This window comes from Oncorhynchus mykiss, chromosome 24 (assembly GCF_013265735.2).
Source record: "Oncorhynchus mykiss isolate Arlee chromosome 24, USDA_OmykA_1.1, whole genome shotgun sequence".
NCBI classification, from domain to species: domain Eukaryota; kingdom Metazoa; phylum Chordata; class Actinopteri; order Salmoniformes; family Salmonidae; genus Oncorhynchus; species Oncorhynchus mykiss.
In genome coordinates this window covers 12,636,020-12,655,866 of record NC_048588.1, presented here as the reverse complement: position 1 = coordinate 12,655,866, position 19,847 = coordinate 12,636,020, and the positions used below count along the sequence as shown (strand labels likewise).

The 19,847-nt window shown below is 41.9% G+C and overlaps 1 protein-coding gene across 3 annotated transcripts in view; it reads right to left on the bottom strand.

Annotated features, from left to right (window-relative positions):
• Positions 1-9,730: 9,730 nt before the first annotated feature.
• Positions 9,731-19,847, bottom strand: part of LOC110503772 (zinc finger and BTB domain-containing protein 44) — a 29,462-nt gene continuing 19,345 nt past the window's right edge. For 2 of the 3 annotated variants that reach the window (XM_036961913.1, XM_021582287.2), the window contains exons 5-6: positions 13,756-14,056; positions 9,731-12,802 (exon numbers count right to left, since the gene is read on the bottom strand). In XM_036961913.1, coding sequence (XP_036817808.1) covers positions 12,508-12,802; positions 13,756-14,056 — 596 coding nt within the window. In that variant the 3' untranslated portion in view covers positions 9,731-12,507. The remainder of the gene's footprint in view (positions 12,803-13,755; positions 14,057-19,847) is intronic. The other variant, XM_036961914.1, reaches the window with a different exon arrangement.

Sequence of the window (19,847 nt, the reverse complement as noted above, 5' to 3'; positions counted from 1 at the left end):
TTCGTCAGCTTCCTGCAGTGCCTTGATAGACTCTGGGGCGGAGGGCTGTTTTATGGACGAGACCTGGGCTCGGGAACATGACATTCCTCTCAGACAGTTAAGGGAGCCCACGGCCTTGTTCGCCTTGGATGGTAGTCCTCTCCCCAGGATTCAGCGTGAGACGCTACCTTTAACCCTCACTGTTTCTGGTAATCATAGCGAAACCATTTCTTTTTTAATTTTTCGTTCACCTTTTACACCTGTTGTTTTGGGCCATCCCTGGCTAGTTTGTCATAATCCTTCCATTAATTGGTCTAGTAATTCTATCCTCTCCTGGAACGTCTCTTGTCATGTGAAATGTTTAATGTCTGCTATCCCTCCTGTTTCCTCTGTCTCTTCTTCACAGGAGGAGCCTGGTGATTTGACAGGGGTGCCGGAGGAATATCACGATCTGCGCACGGTGTTCAGTCGGTCCAGGGCCACCTCTCTTCCTCCACACCGGTCGTATGATTGTAGTATTGATCTCCTTCCGGGAACCACTCCCCCCCGGGGTAGACTATACTCTCTGTCGGCTCCCGAACGTAAGGCTCTCGAGGATTATTTGTCTGTAGCTCTTGACGCCGGTACCATAGTCCCCTCCTCCTCTCCCGCCGGAGCTGGGTTTTTTTTTGTCAAGAAGAAGGACGGGTCTCTGCGCCCCTGCATAGATTATCGAGGGCTGAATGACATAACAGTGAAGAATCGTTATCCGCTTCCTCTTATGTCTTCAGCCTTCGAGATCCTGCAGGGAGCCAGGTTTTTCACTAAGTTGGACCTTCGTAACGCTTACCATCTCGTGCGCATCAGGGAGGGGGACGAGTGGAAGACGGCGTTTAACACTCCGTTAGGGCACTTTGAATACCGGGTTCTTCCTTTCGGCCTCGCTAACGCTCCAGCTGTCTTTCAGGCATTAGTCAATGATGTCCTGAGAGACATGCTGAACATCTTTGTTTTCGTTTACCTTGACGATATCCTGATTTTTTCACCGTCACTCCAGATTCATGTTCAGCACGTTCGACGTGTCCTCCAGCGCCTTTTAGAGAATTGTCTTTTTGTGAAGGCTGAGAAGTGCACTTTTCATGCCTCCTCCGTCACATTTCTCGGTTCTGTTATTTCCGCTGAAGGCATTAAGATGGATCCCGCTAAGGTCCAAGCTGTCATTGATTGGCCCGCCCCTAAGTCACGCGTCGAGCTGCAGCGCTTTCTCGGCTTCGCGAACTTCTATCGTCGTTTCATCCGTAATTTCGGTCAGGTGGCAGCTCCTCTCACAGCCCTTACTTCTGTCAAGACGTGCTTTAAGTGGTCCGTTTCCGCCCAGGGAGCTTTTGATCTCCTCAAGAATCGTTTTACATCCGCTCCTATCCTTGTTACACCTGACGTCTTTAGACAGTTCGTTGTCGAGGTTGACGCGTCAGAGGTGGGAGTGGGAGCCATTCTTTCTCAGCGCTCCCTCTCTGACGACAAGGTCCACCCATGCGCGTATTTTTCTCATCGCCTGTCGCCGTCGGAACGTAACTATGATGTGGGAAACCGCGAACTGCTCGCCATCCGGTTAGCCCTAGGCGAATGGCGACAGTGGTTGGAGGGGGCGACCGTTCCTTTTGTCGTTTGGACTGACCATAGGAACCTTGAGTACATCCGTTCTGCCAAACGACTTAATGCGCGTCAGGCGCGTTGGGCGCTGTTTTTCGCTCGTTTCGAGTTCGTGATTTCTTATCGTCCGGGCTCTAAGAACACCAAGCCTGATGCTTTATCTCGTCTCTTCAGTTCTTCAGTAGCCTCCACTGACCCCGAGGGGATTCTCCCTGAGGGGCGTGTTGTCGGGTTGACTGTCTGGGGAATTGAGAGGCAGGTAAAGCAAGCGCTCACTCACACTCCGTCGCCGCGCGCTTGTCCTAGGAACCTTCTCTTCGTTCCCGTTCCTACTCGTCTGGCCGTTCTTCAGTGGGCTCACTCTGCCAAGTTAGCCGGCCACCCTGGCGTTCGGGGTACGCTTGCTTCCATTCGCCAGCGTTTTTGGTGGCCCACCCGGGAGCATGACACGCGTCGTTTCGTGGCTGCTTGTTCGGTCTGCGCGCAGACTAAGTCCGGTAACTCCCCTCCTGCCGGCCGTCTCAGGCCGCTTCCCATTCCCTCTCGACCGTGGTCTCACATCGCCTTAGATTTTGTCACCGGACTGCCTTCGTCAGCGGGGAAGACTGTTATTCTTACGGTTGTCGATAGGTTCTCTAAGGCGGCTCATTTCATTCCCCTTGCTAAGCTTCCTTCTGCTAAAGAGACGGCACAAATCATCATCGAGAATGTTTTCAGAATTCATGGCCTTCCGTCAGACGTCGTTTCGGACAGAGGTATCCCTCTGCTGGTCGTACTAGGTTACCGTTTCTGTCCCTCTTTCCCCCAGCTGTTCCTTGTCTTCTCTGACTACCTCATTCACCCCTTTTCCCACCTGTTCCCTTTTTCCCTCTGATTAGGTCCCTATATCTCTCTCTGTTTCTGCTCCTGTCTTTGTCGGATTCTTGTTTGTGTGTCTCATGCCTGAACCAGACTATCATCGTGTTTGCTGCAACCTTGTCCTGTCCTGTCGGAATCTACCTGTCCATCTGAGCCCACGTGTGTTCATCATTAAAGAAACTCTTGTTTGTTAATTCGCTTTTGGGTCCTCATTCACGCACCTGACAGTAACAAAACCTTAGGCTTGTATGTGTCTGCTCCGCCATAGAAACCCATTTCATGAAGCTCCCTACTAACAGTTCTTGTACTGACATTGCTCCAGGGCCAGTTTGGAACTCGGTAGTGAGTGTTGCATCTAAGGACAGACTATTTTTACATGTTTCAGCACTCGGCGGTCCCGTTCTGTGAGCTTGTGTGTCCTACCACTTCGTGGCTGAGCTGTTGTAGAGGTTTCCACTTGACAATAACAGCACTTACAGTTGAACGGGCCAGCTCTAGCACGGCAGACATTTGACGAACTGACTTGATTAAAAGGTGGCACCCTGCAGCATGAAGGCGCCATGTTGAAAGTCACTGAGCTCTTCAGTAAGGCCATTCTACTGAAAAGGTTTGACTATGGAGATTGCATGGCTATGTGCTCGATTGTATACAACAGCCTGCAAGGGTGTGGTTGAAATAGCCGAATCCACTCATTTGAAGGGGTGTCCACATATTCTATGTACAAAAGTGTCTTAAAAACTATTGCCTTTCTGATACATGTTTTGTTGACTGTAAATAGCATAGAACATGTCTGTGTTTTCTATAAGTGCTCATTTCCACCACCTCCAGTATGGCAGTCTCCCCGTCCTAGTGAATTTTTTCAAGCGTTGCCTTCTGTTATGAACCATGGGACTGTTTTTCTTCTCCAAACCACATGTTTGAAACATAATTATTTTACCACAGTCAGCATAACCCTAACCATACAATAGCCTTAGTGAATGGATCTTATTTTACTAGCTGTTGCATATCACTCCAAGTCATAAGCACTGGATCTGTTTCTGTGATTCTGCAGCAGAACACAGTCTGTCAAAGTAAAACATTTTTGGTTATTCAAAGCCAACAAACACAAGCCAGACACAGACACTTGACCTAGGTCCAGTTATACAACAAGAACATTTAACATTTTGTACAGACAGAGTCACTCTCCCTATAGTCACAATAACAATATATAGTCCCATAACTAATGTACATTACAGGGCTCAATTGCAGAGCCCTTTTGGACTCATAATCACAGTCTTAAATGAACAAGTGGTTCATCAGACAATGACTATAAAAAACCTGGAGTGCAGCGATATGAAACCATATAAGGCAGTGATCTGGAAGAATCCATATGGAGACTCCCAGCCAGCTGGGGAGAGAGAGAAGAGGTTACTTGGAAAGAGCAAAGCTCTTTTACAGTCACACTCATATCAACAGTTTTGCCCATATGTACTGTTAACATATACAGTAACTAGAAAGTATCAATAGAGTACATTCTTAGAAAAAATGTGTTATCTAGTACCTAAAAGGGTTCTTCAGCTGTCCACATAGGAAAACACTTTGACTAACCTTTATTGGTTCCAGGTAGAACCCTGTTCGTTCAAGGTAAAACTATTTTGGGTTCCATGTAGAACCCTTTCCACAGAGGGTTCTACATGGAACCCAAAAGGGTTCTACTCTCAAGGATTCCCCCGATACTGCTGCTCATTCCGTGCACCAGTTCCGGAGCTCTACATCACTGGCCTAGGCTTCATTGAACTGTCTAATTACGCACTCCTGGTTCCCATTTCCCCTGATTAGTAATTGTATATACAGTCGAAGTTGGAAGTTTACATAAACCTTAGCCAAAAACATTTAAACTCAGTTTTTCACAATTCCTGACATTTAATCCAAGTAAAAATTCCCTGTTTTAGGTCAGTTATGATCATCACTTTTTATTAAGAAAGTGAAATGTCAAAATAATAGTAGAGAGAATGATTTATTTCAGCTTTTATTTCTTTCATCACATTCCATGTGGGTCAGAAGTTTACATACACTCAATTAGTATTTGGTAGCATTGCCATTAAATTGTTTAACTTGGGCCAAACGTTTCAGGTAGCCTCCCACAAGCTTGGGTGAATTTAAGCCCATTCCTCCTGACAGAGCTGGTGTTACTGAGTCAGGTTTGTAGGCCTCCTTGCTTGCACACGCTTTTTCAGGTCTGCCCACAAATGTTCTATAGGATTGAGGTCAGGACTTTGTGATGGCCACTCCAATACCGTGACTTCGTTGTCCTTTGAAGGTCCAGCGGTGAGCCACTGTGAAAGAACTCATGGCTGTTCTCATTGAATGCATATGTAACCCCTGGAGCCAAGTTATGGTTCGATGAAAGGTATAACATTAAAGAGACCTATTGCCCTGATTTGGTAGGTCACAGCAGGTGTTGATGACATATGGTTTTGCACAATAAGTAGATGTATCAGTAATATTTAAAACAGGCTGAACACTGAGTTTTACTGAGGTGTAACATCTCATGTTGAATGTGTCAGTGGAAGCGATGTATCGAGCTGTAAGATGTCGTCACTTGTTCATTATTATCCAACTAGTAGACATTCCACTCACATGTTTACCCCTGCTTCCTCCTATCTCTGGGGGTCACGTGTATGCAATGGAATCATAACTGGAATAAAGGCTCTATTTTCCATGTCTGGCTGAAGGGAAGGTTTTCCAAAAGGGCAGAGGATTCAATTCGGAGCCATAGTGGAAAGAATGAAATAGCTAATTAAATTATGAGGGCGTCCAAAAATTGCTGGAAACAAGCTTAAGTGCATGCATCCACTTAATACCCAATGTTTAGTACTGTCAGATTAAATGACTCGGGCAATGCTTTTGAGATGAAACACATTGTTTTGAAATGATCTCTTGTTTATTTCAGTTGCAGTTATTATCAAGGTATTTACATTTTTGGTTGGACAAACTACTAGACAGACTAGACTAGATAGACTAGAAAACAACCTTATAGGCGTATTAACTATGATATGAGGTCAGAGTTGAGACTAACCAGAGAGAGTTGCATTGCTGAGTAGCTTATGATTCTGAAATGGTATTAACAATATGTTTCATTAAAAAAGAGAAAGGTCCACAAAATAGTTTCCTTTTATTGTAAGAAAACCCCAATGAGACTAGGGTTGATTTAGATATTTAAATTGAGAGAAGGTTGAAGTTGAGTCAAATCATTGTCTCACAACACATCATTCTGGGGTCACCCACATAGAGGTCAGCAGGATTATCAAAGGGAAAGAAGTTTTGTGGGTGACCACATCAGGAATCACACCTTGGTCCCACTTTATACTATCCAAGCACATTTGATAAAGCTGGCATTGTGGTCACCAAATCATTGAACTGGGGGGGGGGGCCTCTTTTGTATTTCAAATGACAACTTTGATGAATAAGCCAATATAAATTATTATAAATGTTTGTTCATGAAGTTTATTATGAAGTGCTAAGAATATCTGAACATTCTCATATGCAGCCTTGAAATCCCTGTAGAGATTCTGAGGCTCTAAGTTTGCATCGGATACAATTATCCAAGTCATAGTAAAATTGATGGTTTAGACAGAGTTGATTGGAGATACATGGCAGCTGTGTTCGACACTGTATGTTGTTTTCGTGGCAAAGCAGTTTGGCGTTATCCCTTCGAATCCCCTCGGGGATTGCATGTCTACAGATAAGTCAAGCATGTAAACAAGTCATAAATGCATCTGCAAACACATTCCTGGCTCTCTAGTAAAAGTTTACAAGTAACAAAGTGACAGCCCAGTCTTATGTAACATTTTAATGAGGCCCACAGCAGGAGAAAATACTATGGGTTTCACTAAGTCATTCACCTTTATATGCCCACACTTCTGTGGGCTTTTTGTTCACAACAGGGTGTGGATTAACCCATAGGTCCGTTTTTTCAGAACGTTTTAAAATAACCTGTTGTTTATTCTGAGTTCATTACATTTACATCTTATCCAGAGCAATTTACAGTTAGTGCATTCATCTTAAGATAGCTAGGTGAGACAACCATACAGTGCCTTGCGAAAGTATTCGGCCCCCTTGAACTTTGCGACCTTTTGCCACATTTCAGGCTTCAAACATAAAGACATAAAACTGTATTTTTTTGTGAAGAATCAACAACAAGTGGGACACAATCATGAAGTGGAACGACATTTATTGGATATTTCAAACTTTTTTAACAAATCAAAAACTGAAAAATTGGGCGTGCAAAATTATTCAGCCCCCTTAAGTTAATACTTTGTAGCGCCACCTTTTGCTGCGATTACAGCTGTAAGTCGCTTGGGGTATGTCTCTATCAGTTTTGCACATCGAGAGACTGAAATTTTTTCCCATTCCTCCTTGCAAAACAGCTCGAGCTCAGTGAGGTTGGATGGAGAGCATTTGTGAACAGCAGTTTTCAGTTCTTTCCACAGTTTCTCGATTGGATTCAGGTCTGGACTTTGACTTGGCCATTCTAACACCTGGATATGTTTATTTTTGAACCATTCCATTGTAGATTTTGCTTTATGTTTTGGATCATTGTCTTGTTGGAAGACAAATCTCCGTCCCAGTCTCAGGTCTTTTGCAGACTCCATCAGGTTTTCTTCCAGAATGGTCCTGTATTTGGCTCCATCCATCTTCCCATCAATTTTAACCATCTTCCCTGTCCCTGCTGAAGAAAAGCAGGCCCAAACCATGATGCTGCCACCACCATGTTTGACAGTGGGGATGGTGTGTTCAGAGTGATGAGCTGTGTTGCTTTTACGCCAAACATAACGTTTTGCATTGTTGCCAAAAAGTTCAATTTTGGTTTCATCTGACCAGAGCACCTTCTTCCACATGTTTGGTGTGTCTCCCAGGTGTCTTGTGGCAAACTTTAAATGACACTTTTTATGGATATCTTTAAGAAATGGTTTTCTTGCCACTCTTCCATAAAGGCCAGATTTGTGCAATATACGACTGATTGTTGTCCTATGGACAGAGTCTCCCACCTCAGCTGTAGATCTCTGCAGTTCATCCAGAGTGATCATGGGCCTCTTTGCTGCATCTCTGATCAGTCTTCTCCTTGTATGAGCTGAAAGTTTAGAGGGACGGCCAGGTCTGGGTAGATTTGCAGTGGTCTGATACTCCTTCCATTTCAATATTATCGCTTGCACAGTGCTCCTTGGGATGTTTAAAGCTTGGGAAATATTTTGTATCCAAATCCGGCTTTAAACTTCTTCACAACAGTATCTCGGACCTGCCTGGTGTGTTCCTTGTTCTTCATGATGCTCTCTGCGCTATTAACGGACCTCTGAGACTATCACAGTGCAGGTGCATTTATACGGAGACATGATTACACACAGGTGGATTGCATTTATCATCATTAGTCATTTAGGTCAACATTGGATCATTCAGAGATCCTCACTGAACTTCTGGAGAGAGTTTGCTGCACTGAAAGTAAAGGGGCTGAATAATTTTGCACGCCCAATTTTTCAGTTTTTGATTTGTTAAAAAAGTTTGAAATATCCAATAAATGTCGTTCCACTTCATGATTGTGTCCCACTTGTTGTTGATTCTTCACAAAAAAAGACAGTTTTATATCTTTATGTTTGAAGCCTGAAATGTGGCAAAAGGTCGCAAAGTTCAAGGGGGCCGAATACTTTCGCAAGGCACTGTATATCCCCATCATAGTAAGTGCATTTTTCTTCAATACAGTAGCTATCAGCAAAGTCAGAGCTAGAAAGGGGGGGAAAAAGTCAAACCGATAGAAAGGGTATCAATTACAAGAACCTGGGTTTCTTAATAAATTATTGTCTCACCTTTCAACCCAGCATAGAAGGTCTTGCGAAAAAACTTAGGCTCAAGATTGTATTTCGAAAAATAAGTAATGTATTTATTTTAAGGTGAGAAAGAGTCAAGTGCGAGTGTTAGTTCATGAAAGGCTGATTTTGTGTATTATTTTTTTTACAAGATAAATATGTTTCTAATAAGGACATTACTTGTGATAAATGTTATATTGGATCTCTGAGGATCCAGAGTTTTCCTTTCCTTGAGTCTAAAAGGTAATAAAAGCTGTAATACTTAGAGCTAGTTTATAGGGTAATCCATCCACGTTAATGACTTTGATAACATAAGCTTCACTGATGCTGGCCTAATTCCTCTATATTTGAAGACCAATTCGGAGTCACAAACAAAGAGACACGGAATTATACGCAGGTGGTTGGGATCATCTCACATATATCATAAATCTCCCATTAATGCTCCAGACATCACTCTGTGGGCTTTCACTACTTAAAGTAAACACACTTTCACAGAAGGTTATCTTTCGTATCGTTGTTTTCCACATTTTAATCAAAACATGCATCAGTAATTACAGAGACTTCGGCAGAACTGTAGGGAGAAGTCTGGATATGAGGGGCGTGTAGTTGTTTTACAACACATGCAAAACCCTTTCATTTACCAACCACATAATGCATCTTAGAATTGTCTTAGACTTTAAGTATGTAATAGATAAATGCCATGAAAAATAAAAAATGTACATGCCAATTAATCAGAATAATCAAGAACAAGTACATTTGATGAACTTAATTTGTTGCCTACAGTGCTTTTCATAGCAATAGGCAGTAGTCAACAGGGTTATGAGCAGGAAAAACAAACACCATCATTAGGCAAGTGTGAAAGCATAATGATTCAAAATTGTGTTTTTGAGGTTGGTGGGTTTTATCGTTTTGGCATATAGCTAAGAAAAATAATTTATAGGCTCCAGTCAGAAGACTGTGTAGGTGATGTATACCAGATTGGTTGTCCTTTCATGTCCGCAAAAATAAATAACTTAGCCAAGGGGGTGGGAATCGATGCAAGTTTTTATTTATTTTGGTTTTTTTGTACTATACAAAACACCCCTCTTCACAATATAACTAGGAAAAAACACAGATCAGAATTGGGAACATCCATTAACTGTATAGCAGTAGAAAGTGGTTTCATCAGTTTAGAACGGGAAAAGTTCAAAAAATTCAACACTAAGTAAATACTTGCTTATGAAACCACAAACATTTTTGCTCTTGCATCATATGCGAATTGCATTATGGGGATGTTTAAAACCATTAAATGAAAGTCAAATAGATATTTTTCAATCATCCAAACTAAGTTGGAAATTAATCTACATCATAAAGAAAACACACACACACACACACACAATACAGATGTGTTTGCAGACAAAGTGAACACAAAAAGGCCCACACTCCTTAACCATTTTGTTTTATTCACATTTAAACGAGAATATCCAAAAGATGGCATATTCATGAAACGGCAAACATAATACAAAAAGTCACAAAAATATATCATGTATAACTAAGAGCTACTGTTTTTTTTTCATATTTTCAACAAACAATATGAACCAGGTAATGTATATATCATGTATACGTTAAAAAGGCATATGTAATCAATACATGTTTTAAACATTGCACAAAAGAGAAGCTACATCTGGGGAACAAAGAAAAGACATGCTAATATCTATAAAAACTTTTGATGGAGTAAAATCAAGAACAAAAAGCTGATATGTGCCGAGGTCTAATGCCTCGAGAAGACCTTATTGAATAGGAAACAGCAGAAAGCACGTTCTCGGATTCACAGGACTTTTAAATGGACGCGCATTTCACAATCCTAGGCGAAATGCAAAAATACTAACATTTTAAATATCAAAATGTAAGTTTTGTTCACGATTTTCACAGATGAGTGGATTCTCACTTATTTTTCTTCAGGTTAAATTGTCACATTGTAAGTACACAACACAAAAACAGTACATTCTTTTCTTGCATTATTCAGACAAAATATAAACAGCTTGTCCATTTATTGCACACATTAGGTTCACAAAAAATATTTGGGCACTTTAAGTTAACAAAACAGCAGCATTTATTTATTAAAAAGGTATATGAATACACACAGAAACAAACAGGCAAAACACAAGCTTACTTAAGCGCTAAAATGCTCAAACGGGAGAAAAAAAGAAATTGTCTCAAGATTTTAAATTGTGCAGGTTGAATCTATGCAAGGGCCAATATAAGGCTATACTTTCAACGCACAGTATGATAGTGTCTATCGGAGCGAAAATGACATTTCCTGTTTCAATAGCATGGGGAAACCAAGCATGATTAGCTCATTACTTTATAATGTCAACAGCAACGATAGATTCAAATGGTAGATACGTCAACCCCAAAGGGATTGGGAACATTTGGTGCAATAGGAGAGTTTGATTGTTACCCAGACATAGGGTAGTTAGGCTAAATGCCACATCTTTTAGGAACGGTTGATTGGATGGCACGATACATAATCATAAAACAAATCTGAGCACCCATTCTATGATAGTAAAACAAACTGTTACTTCTCTGAACCCAAGATAACAGATTCAACATGTTAATTGTCATCAAATTCTTATTTTCCTGGTAATATTTTTAGGATCTACTGCTCCAATGTCAAATTCCAGAAATTCCTGGTTGAGATGTCAAGAATTCAATACCAACTAATGTTAAAAGTTTCTAATCTAATTTGCATTTCATTGGCATGCAAAAGTCCTTTCGTTTTTTTGCAGGACTACCAAGATTAAGTGAATTGATAAGGACTACACTTAATGGCATGGAACACAATGAAAAATGAAATACCAGTAGCATTTAAATCAATGGAGTATCACCACCTTATTATAAAGGCATGGTGATATGCAACTGACTAGTGATAGCTCAATGTAACAGGTGTCCAAGCAATGTACAGTAACAGGTGTCCAAGCTAGGGCAAGATTTCTGTTGAAAATGTAACCTGTACTTGAAACTGGAAAATTGCAAAGTGAACCTAGAACACCATGAAGAATAAAATACCTATCGATCACACTTCATGATACAAAGCAATGTCATGTTTGCCATGTTATTGAAGACCTCTCCTGGCTCCATATACATTGAATTACACAACTCAACTCACAGTAAAAGCAAGGCACCCAGCTACAGATTCTAAATGTGCTGACCACTTGATTAGTACAACGTTAGTCCGAAGAATGGTCACCCACAGTCAAGACACTAGCTTCTGAAATGTCATGTCCAAAGTAAACATTCAGTGTAAATTGACCAACACATTCTCCACCAAATGCAACATGGTCTCATTATATGTCAAAATAGTGACATTAAACTATAGTAGTTATGTCACCAAAGTTGACATATTAGTAATACGTCACTTATGGTGGTGATATATTACTTCTACTACTTCGGTGGTGACAATTGTTTTTGACATTTAACAAATTGTTGTTATAGTGAGACTCGTTTTTTTGTCACACAGCTGACATATTACAAATACCTCAGTATAGAAACTTCCACCACACAAGAAATGTTAGGGACAAGTATTAATGAAATAGGTCTGACAAATTTACTCCACTTCAACTTCACATTTGAACTTAGCCTAGCTGTTCCAGATATCGGAAAGGGCAGCCGCTGCAGTGCGTCTCTCTTGATGGTTTAACGACTGACTTTGCGTATGAAATAAAATGCGGCCATGCCTTTGAGGGTCTAAGCCACCAGTAGACACCTACATTAACACCCAATACAAGTCAAGTGTAGTAGCTACAGTTCATTTCATAACGAAAGTGAGAGACAAAGAGCTCTACGATGCAATTTCACATTCAAACTTTTTGTGTGTGAAAAGTTTTCAAATGTACTGTGCTCCTCCTCACAAAGGAATGCATACACACCTCTGACATAGTTCACGACAAAATCCAATGTAGCATTCGATTATCAAACAATATTTAGTAACACTAAGTTTCCCCAAAGCGACAGCACTCAAGAAGTAAGACGGCATCTATCATATGAACTTCATTATGCAAAAACAATAATCCAATAAGGGAGGAAAGAAACTACTTGTCACTGTTAGCAAAGTTAAGACCTCCCATTCTAGAGGTGAATGTTAAGAAGGGCAATCTCAGGCACTTTCCAAAGTCAAGGCTTTGGATTGAAAGGGGGGGGGGGGACAATTAGGTGACGGTCACTCAATCGAAATGGAAGCCAGCTCTTTGATATGGGCGGTCTCCTCCTCAGAGCCATCCGGGGAGCTGCTACTGCCGTTTGTCTTTGGCTCCTCCGACACCTTTTCGTCCTTCAGGGATAAGGGGTCCAGGGGGAAGTTGCTGCTCTCGCAATTCTGGGTGGAGGAGACCTGGGAGATGACCGCCATCTGGACAGACGAGTTGTTGCCTTCGAAGCCGTGCTCCACCAGCTCGTACTGCCCCAGAGTCTCCTCCTCCTGCACTTGGCTCAGGTAGTCGGGCATGAGGAAATCACTGGGACCACATGGAGACATAACAGACGAGAAAAGGCTGTTGATAAAAGTGTCTCTATACCTCCTATATAAAGTAGACTACACAGTAAATATGGTGTAAGTTTGAAAGCAATTTGAAAAACGGATGGAAATCGGCCCATTTTCTTGAAAAATAATACAGTGACAGATCTTTTATGTGAGGGCTGTGTGAGGCCTGTGATCTGTTTTTTGAGAATTAAACTGGATCGCCAAAGAATTTTCCATACAGTGTTATGATCTCAGGCATAGACATACTATACTATAACATTTTAAAAAGTCAGTGGCCCATTTGAGCCCTAAAAAAACCTGTGAGGGCTTGAGTTGATTAAGAAGTGGAAAAGTCTAGAATATATGAGTCCATGTCTGCTTTATGTAGAAGTACTTTAAGTTCTATGAGCAATACATTTGAATGAAAGCCATTAAACGGAGTGAAATTCCTATATGGAAAAGCAAAATGCATTGACAGAAAAAGGTTATGTAATGTATCCAAATTGTTGCAAGCAAGACGAAAGGATTTAAAGACCCTAGCACGCATCATTTGATACTGTATGTTTCTCAAAGGCTAGCAACTAAGATAACAGCATTGGAATGGTTCAATTAAGAAATTGGACAACAGAATACACAATAGTAACTCATGTAATAGTCTATTCTACATTAAATATATATATATCCCACTATATAGGGAAGAGGAAAGTGGCCAAATACTGCTTTGAACCACATATTCAGCATGACTGAGATGTGTTGTACTGTACATTTTACAGTATGCTTAGTGTGCAACAGTTAGTTGGGCCTGTGTAATGAACCAATTCTGAAAAGCTTGAAATAGTATTTCTCCCTGAACACGGCCACTATGGGAGATTTATTTGTATTTTTTGCTTATTTCCTGTGTTACGTTAAGCTGAGTAAATGAAGGGACGACACCCCGGGACTCCTCACCTGCTCTGGAAGTAGTTTGCTAGTTCAGATGCCTCATGGTTCAGACTCCGCAGGTGTACAATTAAATTGCCAGAGTTGGTAAACATGGCGCCGCACGTTTTGCACTCGTAAATCCGGGGCTTGCGGATTATGTGGCGGGACACCCTCATGTGGTGCTTGTATTCGCCGAAGGACGTGAATGTTGCACTACAAATCTGGCACCGGAAACAGCGTTTACCTTCGTGCTTCAGCCGGTGCATCTTCAGGGAGTAGGCCCGTGTGAACTTTTTCCCACAGCGATCACACTGGAAGGGCTTAATGCCTGTTGAGAAAGTGATGAACAAAATAGAAAGATTACTTCTGTTGCACATTAGAATCACTACAATAGATTAACTATGAATTTAGCATTATGACATAGATTTTTTTAGAACTGTTAACGAAACATGGCTTAAGCCTGATGAATTTACTGTGTTAAATGAGGCCTCATCTCCTGGTTACACTAGTGACCATATCCCCCGTGCATCCCGCAAAGCCTGAGGTGTTGCTAACATTTACGATAGCAAATTTCAATTTACAAAAAAAAAAACATTTGTCTTTTGAGCTTCTAGTCATGAAATCTATACAGCCTACTCAATCCCTTTTTATAGCTACTGTTTACAGGCCTCCTGGGAAATATACAGCGTTCCTCACTGAGTTCCTATCGGACCTTGTAGTCATAGCAGATAATATTCTAATTTTTGGTGATTTTAATATTCACATGGAAAAGTCCACAGACCCACTCCAAAAGGCTTTCGGAACCATCATCGACTCAGTGGGTTTTGTCCAACATGTCTCTGGACCTACTCACTGTCACAGTCATACTCTGGACCTAGTTTTGTCCCATGGAATAAATGTTGTGGATCTTAATGTTTTTCCTCATAATCCTGGACTATCAGACCACCATTTTATTGCGTTTGCAATCGCAACAAATAATCTGCTCAGACCCCAACCAAGGAGCATCAAAAGTCGTGCTATAAAATCTCAGACAACCCAAAGATTCCTTGATGCCCTTCCAGACTACCTCTGCCTACCCAAGGACAGAGGACAAAAACCAGTTAACCACCTAAAGGAACTCAATTTAACCTTGCGCAATACCCTAGATGCAGTTGCACCCCTAAAAACATTTGTCATAAGAAACTAGCTCTCTGGTATACAGAAAATACCCAAGCTCTGAAGCAAGCTTCCAGCAAATTGGAACGTAAATGGCGCCACACCAAACTGGAAGTCTTCCGACCAGAATTGGAAAGACAGTACCGTGCAGTATCGAAGAGCCCTTACTGCTGCTTGATAGTCCTATTTTTCCAACTTAATTGAGGAAAATAAGAACAAAACTAAATTTATTTTTGATACTGCAAAGCTAACTAAAAAGCAGCATTCCCCAAGAGAGGATGGCTTTCACTTCAGCAGTAATAAATTCATGAACTTCTTTGAGGAAAAGATCATGATCATTAGAAAGCAAATTACGGACTCCTCTTTAAATCTGCGTATTCTTCCAAAGCTCAGTTGTGATGAGTCTGCACAACTCTGCCAGGACCTAGGATCAAGAGAGTCACTCAAGTGTTTTAATACGATATCACTTGACACAATGATGAAAATAATCATGGCCTCATACCGCATACTGGACCTTATTCCAACTAAACTACTGAAAGAGCGGCTTCCTGTGCTTGGCCCTCCTATGTTGAACATAATAAACGGCTCTCTATCCACCAGATGTGTACCAGACTCACTAAAAGTGGCAGTAATAAAGCCTCTCTTGAAAAAGCCAAACCTTGACCAAGAAAAAATAAATGAATAAATATCAGCATATATCGTAACTTCCATTCCTCTCAAAAATGTTAGAAAAAGCTGTTGCGCAGTAACTCACTGCCTTCCTGAAGACAAACAATGTATACTATATATGTATACAATATATAATTATTCAGTCTGGTTTTAGACAACAACATAGCACAGACTGCACTTGTGAAGGTGGTAAATTACATTTTAATGGCATCAGACGGAGGCTCTGCATCTGTCCTCGTGCTCCTAGACCTTAGTGCTGCTTTTGATACCATCGATCACCACATTCTTTTGGAGAGATTGGAAACCCAAATTGGTCTACACGGACAAGTTCTGGCCTGGTTTAGATCTTATCTGTCGGAAAGATATCAGTTTGTCTCTGTGAATGGTTTGTCCTCTGACAAATCAACTGTAAATTTCCTATTGTTTTCACTATATATTTTACCTCTTGGGGATGTCATTCGAAAACATAATGTTAACTTTCACTGCTATGCGGATGACACACCTCTGTCCATTTCAATGAAACAAGGTGAAGCCCCAAAATTGCTCTCGCTAGAAGCATGTGTTTCAGACATAAGGAAGTGGATAGCTGCAAACTTTCAACTTTTAAACTCGGACAAAACAGAGAAGCTTGTTCTAGGTCCCAAGAAACAAAGAGATCTTCTGTTGAATCTGACAATTAATCTTGATGGTTGTCGTCGTCTCAAATAAATCTGTGAAGGACCTCGCCGTTACTCTGGACCCTGATCTCTCCTTTGACGAACATATCAAGACTGTTTCAAGGACAGCTTTTTTCCATCTACGTAACATTGCAAAAAATCAGAAACTTTCTGTCCAAAAATTATGCAGAAAAATTAATCCATGCTTTTGTTACTTCTTGGTTAGACTACTGCAATGCTCTACTTTCCGGCAACCCGGATAAAGCACTAAATAAACTTCAGTTAGTGCTAAATACGGCTGCTAGAATCCTGACTAGAACCAACAAATTTCATCATAATACTCCAGTGCTAGCCTCTCTACACTGGCTTCCTGTTAAGGCAAGGGCTGATTAAGGTTTTACTGCTAACCTACAAAGCATTACATGGGCTTGCGCCTACCTATCTTTCCGATTTGGTCCTGCCGTACATACCTACACGTAAGCTACGGTCACAAGACGCAGGCCTCCTAATTGTCCCTAGAATTTCGAAGCAAACAGCTGGAGGCAGGGCTTTCTCATTTTGAGCTCCATTTTTATGGAATGGTCTGCCTACCCATGTGAGAGACGTAGACTCGGTCTCAACCTTTAAGTCTCTTCAGTGGGTCATATGAGTGAGTGTAGTCTGGCCCAGGAGTGTGAAGGTGAACGGAAAGGCTCTGGAGCAACGAACCGCCCTTGCTGTCTCTGCCAGGCCGGTTCCCCTCGCTCCACTGAGATTCTCTGCCTCTCACCCTATTACAGGGGCTGAGTCACTGGCTTACTGGTGCTCTTCCATGCCGTCCCTAGGAGGGGTGCGTCACTTGAGTGGGTTGAGTCCCTGATGTGATCTTCCTGTCTGGGTTGGCGCCCCCCCTTGGGTTGTGCCGTGGCGGAGATCTTTGTGGGCTATACTTGGCCTTGTCTCAGGATGGAAAGTTGGTGGATTAAGATATCCCTCTAGTGGTGTGGGGGCTGTGCTTTGGCAAAGTGGGTGGGGTTATATCCTGCCTGTTTGGCCCTGTCCGGGGGTATCATTGGATGGGGCCACTTTGTCTCCTGACCACTACTGTCTCAGCCTCCAGTATTTATGCTGCAGTAGTTTGTGTCGGGGGGCTAGGTTCAGTTTATTAAATCTGGAGTACTTATCCTGTCTTATCCGGTGTCCTCTGTGAATTTAAGTATGCTCTCTCTTTCTTTCTCTCTCTCGGAGGACCTGAGCCCTAGGACCATTCCTCAGGATTACCTGGCATGATGACTCCTTGCTGTCCCCAGTCCACCTGGCCATGCTGCTGCTCCAGTTAACTGTTCTGCCTGCGGCTATGGAATCCTGACCTGTTCACCGGACGTGCTACCTTTCCCAGACCTGCTGTTTTCAACTCTCTAGAGATAGCAGGAGCGGTAGGGATACTCTTAATGATCGGCTATGAAAAGCCAACTGACATTTACTCCTAAGGTGCTGACTTGCTGCACCCTCAACAACTACTGTGATTATTATTATTTGACCATGCTGGTCATTTATGAACATTTGAACATCTTGGCCATGTTCTGTTATAATCTCCACCCGGCACAGCCAGAAGAGGACTGGCCACCCCTCATAGCCTGGTTCCTCTCTAGGTTTCTTCCTAGGTTTTGGCCTTTCTAGGGAGTTTTTCCTAGACACCGTGCTTCTACACCTGCATTTCTTGAATTTTGGGGTTTTAGGCTGGGTTTCTGTACAGCAATTTGAGATATCAGCTGATGTAAGAAGGGCTATATAAATAAATTGGATTTAGATACTGTTGTGCAAAAGAACAAAAAGATAAATACCAATATGGGGATGAGGTAGTTGGATGTTCTATTTACAGATTGGCTATGTACAGATACAGCTCTGAGAGCTGATGCTTAAAGTTAGAGAGGGAGATAAGTCTCCAGCTTCAGTGATTTTTGCAATTTGTTCCAGTCTTTGCAGCAGAGAACTTGAAGGAAAGGCGGCCAAAGGAAGTGTTGGCTTTGGGGATGACCAGTGAAATATAACTGCTGGAGCGTGTGCTTCAGGTGGGTGTTGCCATGGTGACCAGTGAGCTGAGATAAGGTGGGGCTTTACCTAGCAAAGACTTAGAGATGACCTGGATCCAATGGGTTTGGCGACGAATATGAAGTGAGGGCCAGCCAACGAGAGCACACAGGTCGCTGTGGTGATTTGATTTTGGATTGGAGATGCTTAATGTGAGTCTGGAAGGAGAGTTCAGTCCATCCAGACACCTAGGTATTTGTAGTTGTCCACATATTCTAAGTCAAACCCGTCCAGAGTAGTGATGCTAGTCGGGCGGGTGCAGGCAGCAATTGGTTGAAGAGCATGCATTTAGTTTTACTAGCATTTAAAAGCAGTTGGAGGCCACAGAAGGAGTGTTGTATGGCATTTGTACAGTGCCTTGCGAAAGTATTCGGCCCCCTCGAACTTTGCAACCTTTTGCCACATTTCAGGCTTCAAACATAAAGATATAAAACTGTATTTTTTTGTGAAGAATCAACAAGTGGGACACAATCATGAAGTGGAACGACATTTATTGGATATTTCAAACTTTTTTAACAAATCAAAATCTGAAAAATTGGGCGTGCAAAATTATTCAGCCCCCTTAAGTTAATACTTTGTAGCGCCACCTTTTGCTGCGATTACAGCTGTAAGTCGCTTGGGGTATGTCTCTATCAGTTTTGTACATCGAGAGACTGAATTTTTTTCCCATTTCTCCTTGCAAAACAGCTCGAGCTCAGTGAGATTGGATGGAGAGCATTTGTGAACAGCAGTTTTCAGTTCTTTCCACAGATTCTCGATTGGATTCAGGTCTGGACTTTGACTTGGCCATTCTAACACCTGGATATGTTTATTTTTGAACCATTCCATTGTAGATTTTGCTTTATGTTTTGGATCATTGTCTTGTTGGAAGACAAATCTCCGTCCCAGTCTCAGGTCTTTTGCAGACTCCATCAGGTTTTCTTCCAGAATGGTCCTGTATTTGGCTCCATTCATCTTCCCATCAATTTTAACCATCTTCCCTGTCCCTGCTGAAGAAAAGCAGGCCCAAACCATGATGCTGCCACCACCATGTTTGACAGTGGGGATGGTGTGTTCAGCTGTGTTGCTTTTACGCCAAACATAACGTTTTGCATTGTTGCCAAAAAGTTCAATTTTGGTTTCATCTGACCAGAGCACCTTCTTCCAAATGTTTGGTGTGTCTCCCAGGTGGCTTGTGGCAAACTTTAAACAACACTTTTTATGGATATCTTTAAGAAATGGCTTTCTTCTTGCCACTCTTCCATAAAGGCCAGATTTGTGCAATATACGACTGATTGTTGTCCTATGGACAGAGTCTCCCACCTCAGCTGTAGATCTCCCGCAGTTCATCCAGAGTGATCATGAGCCTCTTGGCTGCATCTCTGATCAGTCTTCTCCTTGTATGAGCTGAAAGTTTAGAGGGACGGCCAGGTCTTGGTAGATTTGCAGTGGTCTGATACTCCTTCCATTTCAATATTATCGCTTGCACAGTGCTCCTTGGGATGTTTAAAGCTTGGGAAATATTTTTGTATCCAAATCCGGCTTCAAACTTCTTCACAACAGTATCTCGGACCTGCCTGGTGTGTTCCT